We start from the raw sequence: 16,436 nt of genomic DNA, 5'->3' as shown, positions 1-16,436 counted from the left end.
ATGCTCAAAATCTAAATGCGTCTTTAGACGCATCTTTGGAAATGACCTTCTTTTATTGTTTTTTTTTCTTCAAAATGACAGCATGCCAGAAAGAAGAATTTCACAGGGAGTGTAGTGCTATTACTGTGTTTAAACCAAGTTTGTTTTTCAACAATAATTCTGTCAGTTACGTTTGAGATAGCTGCAAATGATCTTATTCTACTCTACCTTTGAGAATTAACACACTTCTTGAAAGAAAATAATCCCAAGGTCTGTGAAACGCCCACTCTTACTGTGTTGTCATGATAAGGTGGATTGAATTTGAAGTATCATTTATTTTAACTTTGCTTTCACAAAACACAGCAGAAGGATTTAATTAACTGCGAGAGTTGTAAAGTAGAAGATGAAGATTTAACCAAGATACAAAGCAAACTAGATTAAAGGGAATGTACATCATTGGCTTTTGCTGTAATTTTCAGTAATGAACAATATGAGGGGTTAGTATAATAGATCAAATATTGTTACACTGACATGTTTGAAGTTTTGTGTTAAAAAATGCTGGAAAAACCAAGAAAAACTAAAATGTTCAAGTAGTCTGGTTCCCTGACTCCACTAAAGATGATATGGATCAATTCATAGATGCCGGAAAACTGTAAGGTAAGGGAACCAGTCTAGCTGGCCTGCACCCGTTCATGAACATGTAACCAATAGCAAACAAAATTTGGACTGAAAAAATGGTAAATTTGGAGCAGTAGTTGAAAAAATAGTTAGGTTTTTCCAACGGTGGTCGGCTGACCACCGTTGGAAATTTACAATAAAATACCACTTTTCTTGAAAATGACTTCACACCAGGTGCCATAAGTTTACAAGATGCTTAAGACCGTAATTTACCAACATCCTAGTGAGGTATTTCGTAAAAATTTGGTATTTTGTTTTTTTGATGTTTGCAAATGTTGTATATTCCCTTTAAAATCTGATTTCCATGATTCATGTACTGGTAGGAAAGCTCTTTTTAATTAAACCATTACAAGGTCTCCACTAGCACTGAATTCTTTTCCTTGACTTTCAAATAAAGCACCTTCATTTTGAAATCAGTTTCAATCAATTAAAGCAGAGGACAACAAGTGAATTGCAGCATCGGGCAGCTCAAGATAAATCTCAACCTATTGAAGGATTTATCTCTGCGATGTTTGTCCATAAGATAAGAGTGTGGGCAGCTACCCAGTTAGAACATACACGTACTTAAATTACAGTATGTCTGTAAGGCCAAAAAAAAAATAAGTCGGTCTCTGGTCAGCGCGTGCGTCGATTTTAATCATGCGCGTCGATCTTTTTTTTTCCAAAATGTTCCGCGGTAGCTCCAACAGCGCCCTCTATTTCCGCACCTCCTCAATTTTTTTTACCAAAGAGCACCAAGGAATGGGAAATTGCACCAAGGCAAATGATCGAAAGCACCAAGGCAAATTATGGAGGACACCAATGTACACGAGGACACCAAAAAAGCAAAATAGTACCCCACCTTGTCTGTACAATCCTAGCTTGAAGAAAAAAAAAAATGCGCGTGGACCGCGTCAATTCCGGAACTTTTGTCTGACCAGAGACCGAATATTTTTATTTTTTTGGCCTAAGGCCTGGTGTTGCAAGATACTAGAACACTGCATGTGCTGTGCAATGTGCTGACTAATGCTAACTTTGGTCCAGCAATCACTGTACAATTACCCACCGTACTGTGCTCATGTTGACTTGGTTGTATGCTTTTTGTGACAAAGCCTACCGTTGCCCAGGCAACATACAGCAACGGCCAATAGAAAGACTTCAGCTCTGGGTGCGCTTGAGACGTTAAATGTCTCTTTGTACAAGGTGTGACTGTTCGTCGGTTCTTGTCAACAAGAGGGACTATCTCCAAGCAGTTGGCAGGTCTCAACCGTATGCTTCTCATACTCAGCAAAAGGACCCATCAATAAAAGAACTCAGTCCCTTTGTGGAAAATAGAAAACTGTAAACAATCCAGTTTTTGCATCACTAAGTCCCACATCTTCAAGGTTGGTAAAGAGAAAGTCGCTGCAATGATGATGTTACAAATCCTGCTGATCACAAGTACGTACTTCACCCTTAACCAAATCTGCAGTTTTGGCAACGCTCAACCGCAACAGGAAGTTCCATGCCCAGAGGGATGGCAGCAACACAACGAAGCCTGTTACAAGCTATTTGTAGAAGCAAAGCTCAGTTACGATGACGCCGAGGAGAAATGTCAAGATGAAGGAGGGGACTTAGCCACGCCCAACACCGATGAGGAAAATGTATTCATAGCAGGTTTGTTTAATGGTGCCAACAAGCCGGATGGCATTAACTTGTGGCTTGGGTGCAGACGTGATAATAACGAAGAAAACTGGCCAACAGGATCCTGCTTAGGGGATAACCATGATAATACAAACCCATACCGTAACTTTCTGTGGTTTGAGTCTGACAGTGGCATTTGTGCGATGATGGTTAGTGGAAGCCCAAACAATGTATGGAAACCTACTGGAGCCTGTGACAAAAGCAAATATACGATGTGTGAGCTTGAGCATGATGACCAATCAAAGGAGGACATTACGCAGAAGCCAACATCCACAAAAAAGGTAACAACCACGCCCATCAAGGCTGTGGAGTCAATAACCACACCCATTAAGGCTAGAGAGTCAATAACCACACCCATTAAGGCTAGAGAGTCAATAACCACGCCCATCAAGGCTATGGAGTCAATAACCACACCCATCGAGGCTGTAAAATCAATTACCACACCCATTAAGGCTAGAGAGTCAATGACCACACCCATCAAGGCTGTGGAGCCAACAACCACACCCATCAAGGCTGTAAAATCAATGACCACACCCATTAAAGCTAGACAGCTAATGACGACGCCCATCAAGGCTTCAGAGTCAACAACCACACCCATCAAGGCTTCAGAGTCAACGACCACACCCATCCAGGCTGCAGACCGTCAACCGATGACACCAACCTCTAGACTATTTACTTCTCGGTGTACTGCTGTTTACAGAGACGACACAGGCCGCCCCAAGGATTTCTGCCCGAGACACCACGCCTACAAAACGACACCCATGAGTGCTGTGCCCTGCTGCCTGGCCTGTAGTAAGGATCCCAAGTGCCGTTCCTTTAATGTGGTGTCAGGCAAGACATGTCAACTCAATGATGTCACAACGGCTCATGCTGAGGGACTAGGGTTGGTTGCCCAGACAGAGGACTGTGTGGTTTATGAGCCTAATTAAAATCAACACCACAGTCTCTGCTTCATCGTTTTCGATTACTTCTCTCGCACTTACCAGTACTTTCGTCTTGGGTATAGTTGCACATGCGCAATCTGTACAATAAACGAACGTTCTCAAGTTACTTGAGGTCGAGCCATAGCAACCACATCATGCCAAGAGGTCATTAGGCGATTACATCCCCTTTGCAAATGGATTCGAGCCGTTGAAAGCGAACCATGGTGGCCACTGTGTGTGCTCTTCCAAAGTGAACAAGAAATGCCGGATGCCGGGTATGTTAAAAATTAATTAACTTTCCTCTCGTCCTCTAGTACTAGTGTGAAGCTGAAGTGAAGCTGGGAGACTTTTGAATCCTCCTCCGCCGCAGCGACCCAAGTAACTGTCTCAGCGGGTGAGTTACTTGGGCCAGGCTCGAGTAAGTGGCAGAAGTCACTTGAGAGTTTAATCGAACACAGTCCAGCTTGCATGGGTTAGTGCGGTTGAAGTAATCAAATGCGTGGCTTATGTATGTGATACTTTCAGGGAAAACGAAAACCCCTACCTATGTTTAGAACCAACCGAAGATCAGCAGATTGCAAAAAGAAATTCAAAGAAAATCCGGTGTAAAGTGGAGCACATCAAAAGCAAAGAACAACCCACCTTTCTTAAACTGAAAATTATTTTAAGGCAAACATGAAGACAACAAGAATCAAAGTGATGTCAATGTGTTGATTCATATCAAAATAAATTCAACGAAAATGGGTATTTCAACTTTTTTTTTTGCTGAAATGGAACCATCACCAGCCAAGGGCGGATCCAGGGGGGGCCAAAGGGGGCCATGGCCCCCCCCCAAAAAAACGAAATCAATTTTTTTATTTTTTTATGTGACATCGCAATAAAGGCAGGCAATGAGTACACCACCATCTTTTCCTCAAAAAACATTGGTTAAAGTGGTCAGAAATTGCCTCAGATCGCACCACAGAGCATCTAGAATCCAAAAAATTTTCGGGGCCCTTAAGCGGGCCCCGAACCCCACACCGTAATTTTTTTGACCCACTTTTTGGGGGGACCAAATTTTTTTTGGCCCCCCCCCCAAATTGTGTTCTGGATCCGCCCTTGTCACCAGCTTTAACAAAACTTGCTTCAGCTGCATGTTATGATTATTTCAAACAGTTTGGATGAGGACGATCGCAAATTTTGCGATAACTAATTCTACATGATTTTGTTTTGGTTGCAAAACAATTGTTGAATTATTTCCACGAACTTTGTCTGATTTTCTTTGGAATTTGGCGATAGCCTTCCAGTGCTCACAAGGCTAAAACAGACTCTCCTTTACGCTCAAGAATTTAGCTGTGATTTGCTTGTATACATTGGCAGTGGCGGGCTTACGATGAGCTCAATCAATTCATGAAATGTGTCTTCAATTGTTGTGCAGTTGATGCAATAGCGTAAAGTTTTGTGAAATTGGTTGCTGGCCTTTTTAAAAGTTTTATAAATATTATATCACAAGTGTAGAGTGTATATATTACCTGTTTGATATCGTCATCTGTAATGCCAAGTAGGACAGGGCTGATGGGTGTATGGCTTGGGTCATCACCGCCACCATCCAGAAGGAATCTGTTGGGATCTTAGGAAAAAGCAAAGACCGAGAAATCTCTTCTTGTTAACATGAACAACATGACAACTTTAAATATCAAACAAGGTCCCCTTTGTGTTTGTGTGATGTCTGAGAATGGTTATTGAAACCAGCAGCTGATTTCACGAAAAAGTTATTGAATCACCTCAGCCTGCCATTTTGAAAATAATTTTGTCCAACTTACTTTGGAATCATGCGGCAAGTCTAAAAATGCTGTCACAAGTAAAATACCCATTCATTTACTTCAAACACAAAGCTATGAGTGTCTTGTATCAACCTTGATAAGTTGTGCAATGACGGGCTCCATGATGATCACAATTTACTGGTAAAATAGGTCATTTTCGGTCGCTACGCCACAACTTACGCCACTATGATTGCGCAGGTTACGCCATAATTTATTACGCAAGTCGTGACTTACGTACTTTGAAACTTTTGTGAAATGTGCGCAGCGTGACTGTTGTGCAACTTACGCAATAAATTGTGGCGCAAGCAGAGTTGCTCCATTGCATAAAGTTTTGTGAAATCAGCTGCTGGTCCTATTTGGGTGAGAGAACTTAATTTTTTTTTTTTTGACAAGATGTATAAAATCAGTCTATATGATAGAAGACTTTCAAAATCAGTTAAGTTTTCAGTCCAAGTAAAATGGCTGAGCTGGATTTACAATGTATGATCTCCAGAGTTGATGTACCTGTGCTATAGTATTAGTAAATATAAGGAAAGCACTATTTACATTTGACTTGTATTTAAAGGGAATATACATCATTTGCTTTTGCTGTAAGTTTCAGAAATGGATGGAATTGGGGGGTTGGAAATATATAGCAAATATAGTTACACTGACTTTTTGGAGGTTTTGGGTGTGAAAATGCTATAAAAACCAAGAAAAAAGATCGTTTTCCTGTAGTATGGTTCCCTGACTCCATATAAGAAGAAACAGAGCAGTTTACATACATTGGGGAATTGTAAGGTCAGGGAACCAGTCTAGCTGGCTCGTACCCGTTCATAGGTTTGTAATCGATTGCAAACAAGTGCGAAGGTCAATTGGGGCCAGTATTTGAAAAAAAGCCAGTTGTTTCCAATGCTGATCGGCCGATCAGCGTTGGAAATTGATACAAAAATACCACTTTTCTTGAAAATGACAGTATACCAGGTGCCATGATTTTACAGGATGCTTTACACTGTCATTCGCTAACAGTCCAGCAAGGTATTTCAAAATGATTTGGTAGTTTTATTTGTTGATGTTTGCAAATGTTGTATTTTCCCTTTAACGTTTGACTTGTATTGTGGCTTTTAGTTGATGAAACTGATTATGATAATTTTGCAAACTGAACTGATAGATTGGCACTTAGTCTCTAGATTATCACAATTTACATTATCTATTTATGCAGGAAATGAGGTCATTTGTTGTAACCTGCCGGAATGTACAAGAACATTTCATTATTGATTCAATAGACTTATTTCACGAGGAAGCCATTTTCGATCGTGTTCCCTGAATCTATTTTATACATTGTAAACTATTGAATGGGATAGTGCCAGACTATTTATGATTGGGGTGCGTGCCAAGCCTCACTGTCATTTTTCTTTTGAACCCTCCTGCTGCTTAAAAGGTCACAAATGGTCAAATTTCCTTCCTCTCCTCCTGGCATACCCTTAACAAACCAATAGGTCACTTGACCAATATTGATCCAAGTAATAACAAGGCTCACAATGCATGTTTCCATAGGAGGGGTAATGTGGCTTAAAACAATATGATATGTTTAATCACAAATTTTAAATTATCGACAGAGTAGACTGGGATTAATTAGTAATGAACTTTTGTTTCATTGATTTCATTTTTACTCTCAAGTTCCAAAAATGAAGAGGTTACCTCGCTTTCAAATTAACATGGCCGACTCGTGAATCAAGTCTACATTGTAACTGGGAAGTCAAATTATTTGTGCGTAACAAATAGTTGCAATTTCAATGTAAAGAACAAATAATGCATTTTGTTCTGGCTTTAAGAATTCTTATTTGTGGTTCATTCTCATAAAATGATCGACAACAGCATATCCTGATTTAGAATTAAGACTATCATATGGTTGGTACAAAAGATTTTGACAATTTCAAGTTCAAATTGAATGATGTATTGTTTGCTGTTTTCCTTTCATTACCCAATAAAGTTTGAGTTTCTCAACAGAATAGCTTGTTGTGGTATCACCAGATTTGGGGCAAGCCGAAGAAACCTAGACATTGAATTTACGTCTACAGTATATCCCCCCCAAAAAAGTGTCTGTCTAAATATTTTTGAAATAACAACAACACCCTGAAGTAAATTTTGAAAATTTGAATTGTGCAGATGCTTGGCCTAAACCCCTTATGAGTGTTATTTAATTTCCCTCATGCATCACTGCACAATGCTCAATTGATCGCAACGACATTTTTAGACCCTGTGACCATGTCCCTTGCCTTTATTAATTTCAGTGCTTAATGTAAGCTGTGTAAAATCCTGCATGTTGTAAAAAAGGGCTGTGGTTGGGGATTAGAATCATTTGCCCTTGAGCATTAAACTGAGGTCTTGTCATGATGACTGAAAGCCATGTACTACATGGTTTTGTTTAATATTTCAAAAAAAAATTTATACTCAAAAACGTTTTTAAACGGACCCTTTTTTTGGGGACACACTGAAGAAATAAGTAGCCATGAAGCAGGCTTTCTGAATGCTTTTCTTAATTTTGGTAATAATAAAAGGTAATATAGGTCAAAGGAGCATTCAGTGTGTGCAAACCACCTGTGCCCAATTGGTCAGCATACAGAGATCAGTGGTCCCACCTCAAAAGCGTACAAAACGTACTCTTTTTGGTTGAGCCCTCCCCCCCTCAAAACAAGTACTTTCAAAAATGTTGATTTTCAAAGATATCCTGGAAACGAACAGTTCATAGCCCTGCAATGAGATATGGAATATTAGGGTGTTGAAGATAGGCTGCTAGGCACACAAGGCCCTTGCTGTGCGCGCGCGCACCCGTATGGAATTCATTGCTGCAGAAAGTGGCGGCTGAAAAGGACTACATCACGCGTTTGTTACCGCTGCGTACGCATAGCACGATGCTGAATGACAAATATGGATGTGCCCATGAATTGCAAGCGGGTCCGAAGCTCGCCAAGTTGAGGTTTTTGTGTGTGTTTTTTTATGAAAGATCTTCTGAAAAGCCCATTACAAAAATTACTGAACCCAAAATATTGATCGACATTTCTACAAAATGTCAAAAGCGTACATGGGTCGTTAACCCCCTCCCTCCCCCCGAGCGCACATTTAGTATGCTTTTGAAAATGTTGATAATTATGGATGACCCCTAAAAGCCAGTCGCCCAATCAGTCTATAATGCTGTCTGTTTTACACTTTTGTTTGGTCTCTCACCTGCTAAATTCCTGGGCTGCTGCCTTGGTAGGCTCATCTTATGTAACAGACTGTCCTTGGACGTCTGGCAATACAGCAGATAGAACTCTAGATGGCGCCAAACAAGGAACATGCTGCACTCAATCATGTCTGTAGTCAGCGTTAAGAACTTTCACCGAACAACGAAATGTGACTTTGGTGGAATTTGAACCGGCAATGTATGGAATGTCGTAGCAACTTCAACCACTTGAGCTACCGTGCGCTATGTTGGAGGTCATTTAAAATTGTTTGTATCTTTTATCAGTTGGCTCTTTGATTTGTTGTGAAATCGAGTATTTTGGACAAACATCTACAAACTATAGATTTGAGAGTTGAAATGAAAACTAGTTTTGATTTGGAGAAATAAAATACTAGGAGAGTCAATAAAGATGATTTTATAATTTTCAATGGAAAACAACACTTTTTAAAGAACCATTTTGCTGTAAATGAATACAGTTAAACAAACGTTATTAGCAATAAAAGGTTTGAAGACAACTTCAAAAGGAAAAGTTTTTGAAGAATGTCAGAAAGCCAAAAATGCATGAAGCGCAAAAAAAAATGAAAAAAATTAATTGGAGATGCAATCCAACTTTCCAGAGAAACTATTTTGAAAAGAACATGATTTTTAACAGCATATGTGATGCGATCAAGCTAAATGAGTCGTTCGTCAGGAATTTTTTATGTGGAGATTCAGGCCAAAATAGGGCCACTTCATCACATCACTACATCACATCTCTTGGTGTTCCGACTTCCATAATTTTTGTGAACTAAAGATGGTATCAGCATGCGGTTTCACAGCAGTAATGCTGAGATTGTGCTCTTTTCAAATCTGTAATAAAAAAATTTTGGACCAGGGTTGACAAATGACTCATGTAGCTTGATCACATCACATATAGGATCACTTGCATTTGCCCCAAAAGTATGCTACTGAATTATTATCAAAAAGCTTACTTGGTTTAAAGATTGTAATGGTACTACACACACCGTGAAGCTATTCCAACTGGCTTGCTGTCAATGAGAAGAAATAGAAATGTAGGGGATTTCCGCCGATAGATTTTTTTTGTGATCAACAGGTTGTACATGGTTTATCATTATTTTCTTGAAAAGCGTAATATCCGAGCTGAAACCTCAACAGGTTAGGTTTTGAACATTCGTCTTTTGGATTTTGAGAGGGGTTATTACTGGCAACAAACAAAAATGCAGGAAAGCAGATGATCCTATGTGCCTGTAAGGGTGTTAAGAGTCAAGCTTGAAGAGGATACAGTAGAGAAGAGCCAGCTCATCAGCTTTCTGACGGACGATGTCGGCCAGCTTTCTGGTGGCAAGCTGCAAGCGGTGACTGGGCAGCAGTTTCTCTGTTGTTGGTCCCGATATCGTCTGGATCAGCTGAAAGCAAAAAGAGAATCACACACAAAAATAAGAAAATATCCAATACTTTATCATGTGTCTGAATTCACAGACATATGAAAAACGTCGATTTCAAGGAGAGTTTTTCTAAACCTTGGTCATGCATTTAGCAGTAAGTTTCAGAGTTTCATGATTTTATCCCCCGCTGAGTTGAGACACTCTTGCTCCATGTGGCACTCTTTTACAGAAACATCAAATCGTCGATCGAATGTGAGGCCGAAATACTTCCATCGTTGTGGTGGGTGAGCCCTGAAAATGACATCAGAGCTAATTGAACGGCACGAGGCTAACCCAAGTCGACCCGGGTGAGCTAATCGAACACACCGATAACTGATATTATGTTAGAGCGCCCTCTACTGGCCATGCTTAAGGGTCACTTCTGAAGGACCATACCTCCTTCAGTTCTTCTGCAGACAGATCAGCCACATTCTTGAGTTTGTGGAGGTGTTGCTGATGTCTGTCCATGGTAGCCTCGAATTCGCTGGCCGCCTGCCGTAGATGACGGACCATGATGCCCATGCTGGGTGGCTTGGTCAGGTCCAGTGACGACAGATGAACACCTGTAATAAAAAAGGATTTGAGTTTCAGAAGGGATTCAGATTCTTGGACATGATTTGGGACTCTCGCCCTTCTGAACACAGGAAATACTGGAATTCGTCATTTCATCCACTGAAATGAAAAGAGAATGTGGAATTGTCTTTAAATATGATGTCTTTGAAAACCACGTTTTTATAAATGAAATAACGGCATTAGTGATCTTACATAGAATGTTATGACACTGATTAGGCATACAACTGGGCAGATAGACAAAGGAGGAAATTCAAAGCGTTGCAGGACTTTTAATGTGTTTTTCAAAAAAAAAATGTCATAAGTGTTAAGCAAAAAAGGAAACTGCATACCTGACAGATGTCAAAAAAATTGAGCTGAGAGGATAAAACTCCTTTTTTTTTAAATAGTGAAAACCCACACACGCAATGGCCACCACAGAACATGATTTGATTGATAATCAACTGAGGTGCACCATTTCATATGATATGTCACCACGTCACAGAATGCCACTTCAGATACCAATTGTATGTAACTCTCTGGTATAGGCACACTGTGTGAATTGGGCCAAAATTCTCCATTCTACAAAATTCCAAGACACTCTTAAAAAAGAACCTGGTCTGTGAGCATGTACCTTCTATTCTCTGATAATCCCTGGCCGTTGCCTCTTGTAGGCTTGCTGTGAATAAGATCTGACTGTCTTTGGCTGTTGCACCTAGGGCAAAGGATGAAAACAAAAACTTCAGACAGACTGCCGAAAAAGGTTTGGTATTCCAATTTCATATGTACACATCAAAATTTGACAATATTTCCTTTCGGGATAAAATACGCCGTATGCTGCAAAAATCGTAGCTGGTATCAGCAACATTTAACAAATTGTCATGTTCTAAAGTAAGTTTTGACAGCAAAGTGTTTCTGTATGAAAAATAGCAGAATGCAAATTTGGTTACCGCGTCCCCCATAGACTTGGGTAATTTATCTGCCGCGTTTATCCTGAAGTCTAAATCGTTGAATTGTGGTTATGCACGTGCGAAGTTGGAATACCGATTAGGCTTATTCATGAACATCCTATGGCTCCTGTACATGTCGCCAAGCCACAATTCACAACACAGTCAATTTGCCATTGCCAATGCAAATAGTGCCGTAACTGCTGGAAGAAAGAATTTTTCTGTGAAGAGTGATTTTTAAATTTTTTTATTACAGATCCTTCTGAATGCATTAGGATGCCTGTGGTACCATGCATTAACCCCAACCTTCCCAAATCCTCCAAAATCCTCTTTGCAAAATGGAGGATTTTGCAGGATTGAGGCTATATGGCAAAAGTGTGTGGCTGATTTCTGAGGACACACTATGTCTTGGGCCAGACCTTGTGTTGTTTATGCTCAGCCATGCATAAATTTAGGCCTATATTATACTTGAACTCCTCCGTACTGCTCCAGGATGTCACTGGCTCTGCTCAACATATTGACAGTGATTGCTGGAGGATTTTGCAGGATGGAGGCAGTGGTCACCCTTCCAAGGATCACATTCAAGAAATAACGGAGGATTTTGCAGGATTGAGACTGTATGCAATTTTTACAGAGAGGCAGTTGGAGGATTTTGCAGGATTGAGGTTACATCCTAGCAAAAATGCCTAGGGGTTAGAGTTAATGCTGATTGACACTAATTACAGGAATCAACCGTGAAGCTGCAAGAGTTCCTTTTGAGGAAAACAGTGGGAAGGCTTATAGTGCAAGTCAGTCACTCCTAATGCCCCTACTTTATTTTTGTAGTACCTGATTGGGCGACAATGTTTTTGCAGTAGCCAATCACGTTGCGGGATATCTCCAGCAGGACCTGGCGTATCTCGTTCCTGTGCGCGGCAGGTTCGGGGGCTTCGCTGCCCTCGGGCATTGCTGTGTCTAGTCTCTTGAGTTCTCTCAACCATCGGTCCAGGGAGCAGAACCGAGGCACCAGGGCCATGATCTGACGATGGATGCGACTCAGGTGGGTCTGGATGGGGATGTGGTTGGGGGTGTGGGGCTCCGTCGGAAGGTCGTAGTAGGTAACTGTAACACACAAAAAGGGTTAAAGTATGTAAAAGTCGGATTAAAAAAAATAACAGGCCTCACAGTTTGCCCTCTTCATCAATATAGATTTTCAATAGGTTTTCAAAATAAAAATACATGTTTTATCATGTTTTCTATATGTCAAAATACAGGCATTTATAAGTTTTAAGGGTGCAATTTTTCAGCATGAGGTAGAAGAAACACAGCGAATTGCTTAATTAAAAAGACCCCCACACTAGATGAAGTTACCTAAAACTAATGTACAGGATGTCGTTCATGCAAACTGCCCCGTACTGAAACGTTTGTAAAAAAAAAATTGAGAGGTACAAATTTACATTAATGATGTTGTTATTGCTACACTATAATAACAATAATTTGGATCAAATTGATTTTTAAAATGTTCTATAAAAATTGTAAATGATGCGTGTACAGGATAGGAATGCAGCTTGGCAAAACTTGATGACTGTTTCAACATTTTATGTGATTATTTCACCAGACTCAGCATATCTACATCTCCATAATTAACATGAGATGTACACTGTCTACAATTATTTACCCAAATGAAATAACCTTTGACGTTTGTGATTTAACATGCAACTTTTTCCTGTGAGCGCGTCATTTCTGGAGGTCTCTCTGGAGGCCCATGTGAATATGCCACACAGCACCATCTACACTCCATAAACAGTCACACTCACTGTCTGCAGCCACCGTGCAGATGACGCTAGTAGTCAACGCCAGCTCCTGGAGGGACTCTAAGTGGAGTTCACCGTACTGCTCTCTCAAGATGGCTGTGAAGACATCGGAGTGGGACACCACAAAATGCAGCACCTGCAAACAAACAAGAAATTCAATTAACCACTTGCTGTTGGGGATTATTTTTGGCTGAAAAACACCATTTTTGAAAAAGGCAAGATATACCGGTCAAATATTAAAATTAAGTCAAACACTACAAATACCGACTCTTGAGAGTCATTTGTACACTATTTGCACGATACTTCTCACTGTAACTTCACAATTTGCAACATTTCAATGCCCTACCACAGAGTGATATTTTCAACAACGACAGACCGTGTACAGTGGCCAAGTTCACGTTCACAACACAGTGTGTACAAACCCACGGGGAACAACTGACGTGTGTACACGTCCGCTACCACAGACTTGGGGAAAACCAGTCACCAGCCCCTGCGAAATTACATTGCCTGATCGTTTTTACACGTCCTCCTGTGTTAACTGGTTAACAACACTTAAACTTTATTGAGAGTAACATCTTGAGAGTTATTTATTTAGAAGTTCAAAACAATGGACTTCGTTTCAATACCGTTATAACCTTTAGTCTGCTGGAGTACTAGCATCACATTTCATGCTGTGAAAACCTTAAACGTTAACCGGACAAGTTTTACTTTTACTAGATTAGTATAACATAATGAACTATTAAATAACGAGCAGCTAAGGTGCCCCTTGTCAGAACGGGCTCACCTGAGTGGCTGCCTCCTTGTGCTGACTCCCCAGCGAGGTGAGAATTGCCATGCAGAGTCTGAGCATGGGAAACAGCAGCTGGCGGTAGCGCTGCATGACACTGGGAATGAAGGATTCAATGTCCACTGGCTCAAGGCTGGTGGACGCTATCCGCAGGCGGCTGTAGGGAAAGGGGTCAAAAGGTCAAAGGTCATAAATAGACAGTGTTCCACGTGTATGCACATTTAAGAACTTGACCAATCTGACAACATGGAAGGTCGAATCGTCACGCGGCACAGAAACAAATTTCAGAAGGATTAAGGTCTTTGCCTGTCCTCTATAGACGCATTTGGACATGTCTCCAGTCTAAAGACTACTTACCTCTGTGTACTGTGTTCGGGTCGAAGGTCAAGGAATCGGCATGACGACAGCCTTCCCATGAGCCCTGCACGCAGGAGTGCCTGGGCACCGACGGGATTCAGCGCTATCTTCTGCAACAAGGACTGAAAATGGGAAGGGAATAAAAATGATCAATATACACGTATGTGATGCGACACGCTAAACGAGTTGTTTGTCGGGAATTCTTATTTTGGAGATACAGGCCAAAATAGGGCCACTTCATCACATCACTTCATCACATCTCTTTGTGTTCCAACTTCCATAATTAGTGAACTAAAGATGGCATCAGCATGCGGTTTTAACAGCAGTAATGCTGAGGTTGTACTCTTTTCAAATCTGCAATAAAAAAAATTGACCAGGGTCGACAAACAACTCATGTAGCTTAATCGCATCACGTGTGCATTAGTTTCAAGATTCCACTAGGAATTTGGCATTAGGGATATGCACCCGTCTCAGACGACATGACCACACTTATTGATGTGTTACAACATGTGTGTATTGGTTACAAGACTTCTTAGATTTTGTCTAAAGAGCACTGAGCTCATGCGTATGAACAAAGAAGGACTTGTAGGAATGAACAATGGAGGAATGCGGTACCATCTCAGATATACCTTCTTATTGTGATACAGAGATCAGTGTACGATGTGGGCGAAACTTATAAACAAACATTGGCATTGATATTTTAAGCTTTGAAACACTGCTACCATCTTAATTATTAGACAAAGTTATTTCAACTTTAAATTTTCAAGCTTTGAAAAACTGCCACCCTGGTACATTGTTATCTATTTGACAAAATTCAAAGTAATTTTTCTGCAACGTTGCAAAGTCATAACATTACTTCACATCAAAAAATGTACGAAAAATCTAAAAACTAAATTGATTTCTAGAGTTTCAACCTCATTTTGTGCTTGCGCGAGTACTGGTTCCCCAAGAAATAGAGTTGAAATGGAGTCAATCATAAGTCAAATCACAAGTAAGGTCACATTTGTAAGAGGGCCTGCTCGGGATGAATAATGATAAAGGAATGTCTTTGTCCCAGCCTGTTTGAATAACTTGTGACTTGACTTGTGATGACTTGTGATGACTTGTGATGACTTGTGATGACTTGTGATTGACTTGTGATTGACTTTTGATGACTTGTGATTGACTTGTGAAGACTTTAATGACTTATGATGACTTGTGATTGCTTGTGATGATTTGTGATGACTTGTGATTGACTTGTGATGACTTGTGATGACTTGTGATTGACTTGTGATGACTTGTGATGACTTGTGATGACTTGTGATGACTTGTGATGGCTTGTGATGACTTGTGATGGCTTGTGATGATTTGTGATGACTTGTGATGACTTGTGATGACTTGGAATGACGTGTGATGACTTGTAATGACGTGTGATGACTTGTAATGACGTGTGATGACTTGTAATGACGTGTGATGACTTGTAATGACGTGTGATGACGTGTAATGACGTGTGATGACTTGTAATGACGTGTGATGACTTGTAATGACTTAACTTGAGACTGAATGACTCGTAATTGACTTGTGATGACTTGTGATTGACTTGTGATGAATTGTGAATGACTTGTAATGACTTGTGATGACTTGTAATGTCTTGTGGTTGACCTGTGGTGACTTGTGACTGACTTGATTGCAACTCTGTCAAGAAAGGACCTCATTCGGCACTTACCATCTGTGACTCGTAGATGAAGAGTGCCCTGAGAGGTTCAGGAGTTGGCTGGAGGGATTCCTGAAGAGACTGGTCCTCCTGGCTCAGGTTCTCTACCAGGTGACGGAGGTAACCCTTGGAGGAGAGGAACGCTAGCCAATCACCTCGCTTGTCAATCCCAACGATGGTGTCGATCACCGACAGGGCAAGCATCTGTGTGGGTTAATGATTACATTATGAAAACTCAACGAACTTAATCCCGACGTTCAAATGAAATTGCTGACCTACACGGCCTGATTTGATGGTTCTCTACTCTAAGCAAAAATCTTCATGGAAGTAAATTCTGCACTGGTTGGAAAATTATTTCATGTGATAACAGAACATGTTGACTTGTCTGTGTGTGTGTTTGTACATTCGTGCATCCGATTATCCTTGGCGTCTGAGAACTTGGAACAATGGCTAACCAGCGATAACAATAAACTTGAGGACCTGAGCCTAAGTCCTCAGAAGGATTTTTGTACAAACCTTGTGGGACATGTCAAGAAAAGTTTGAATAGGAACAAAGGAACGGAACAATAAGGCTCCTCAGTAGGATACTAAAACCAGACTGGGTGTGCTGGTAATTCAAGATCAGCTCTCAAAACTC

The 16,436-nt window shown here is 40.6% G+C and overlaps 1 protein-coding gene across 1 annotated transcript in view; it reads right to left on the bottom strand.

Annotated features, from left to right (window-relative positions):
- LOC119735231 (nuclear pore complex protein Nup205-like) overlaps positions 1 to 16,436 on the bottom strand; it is a 32,644-nt gene that overhangs the window by 2,128 nt on the left and 14,080 nt on the right. The window contains exons 16-25 of the mRNA XM_038208936.1: positions 15,812 to 16,003; positions 14,107 to 14,228; positions 13,747 to 13,906; positions 12,966 to 13,098; positions 11,998 to 12,270; positions 10,857 to 10,937; positions 10,070 to 10,236; positions 9,532 to 9,655; positions 8,252 to 8,380; positions 4,754 to 4,851 (exon numbers count right to left, since the gene is read on the bottom strand). Coding sequence (XP_038064864.1) covers positions 4,754 to 4,851; positions 8,252 to 8,380; positions 9,532 to 9,655; positions 10,070 to 10,236; positions 10,857 to 10,937; positions 11,998 to 12,270; positions 12,966 to 13,098; positions 13,747 to 13,906; positions 14,107 to 14,228; positions 15,812 to 16,003 — 1,479 coding nt within the window. The remainder of the gene's footprint in view (positions 1 to 4,753; positions 4,852 to 8,251; positions 8,381 to 9,531; positions 9,656 to 10,069; positions 10,237 to 10,856; positions 10,938 to 11,997; positions 12,271 to 12,965; positions 13,099 to 13,746; positions 13,907 to 14,106; positions 14,229 to 15,811; positions 16,004 to 16,436) is intronic.

Source organism: Patiria miniata, unplaced genomic scaffold (assembly GCF_015706575.1).
Source record: "Patiria miniata isolate m_02_andy unplaced genomic scaffold, ASM1570657v1 HiC_scaffold_29, whole genome shotgun sequence".
Taxonomy (NCBI): domain Eukaryota; kingdom Metazoa; phylum Echinodermata; class Asteroidea; order Valvatida; family Asterinidae; genus Patiria; species Patiria miniata.
This window is presented reverse-complemented; position numbering and strand designations above follow the sequence as displayed.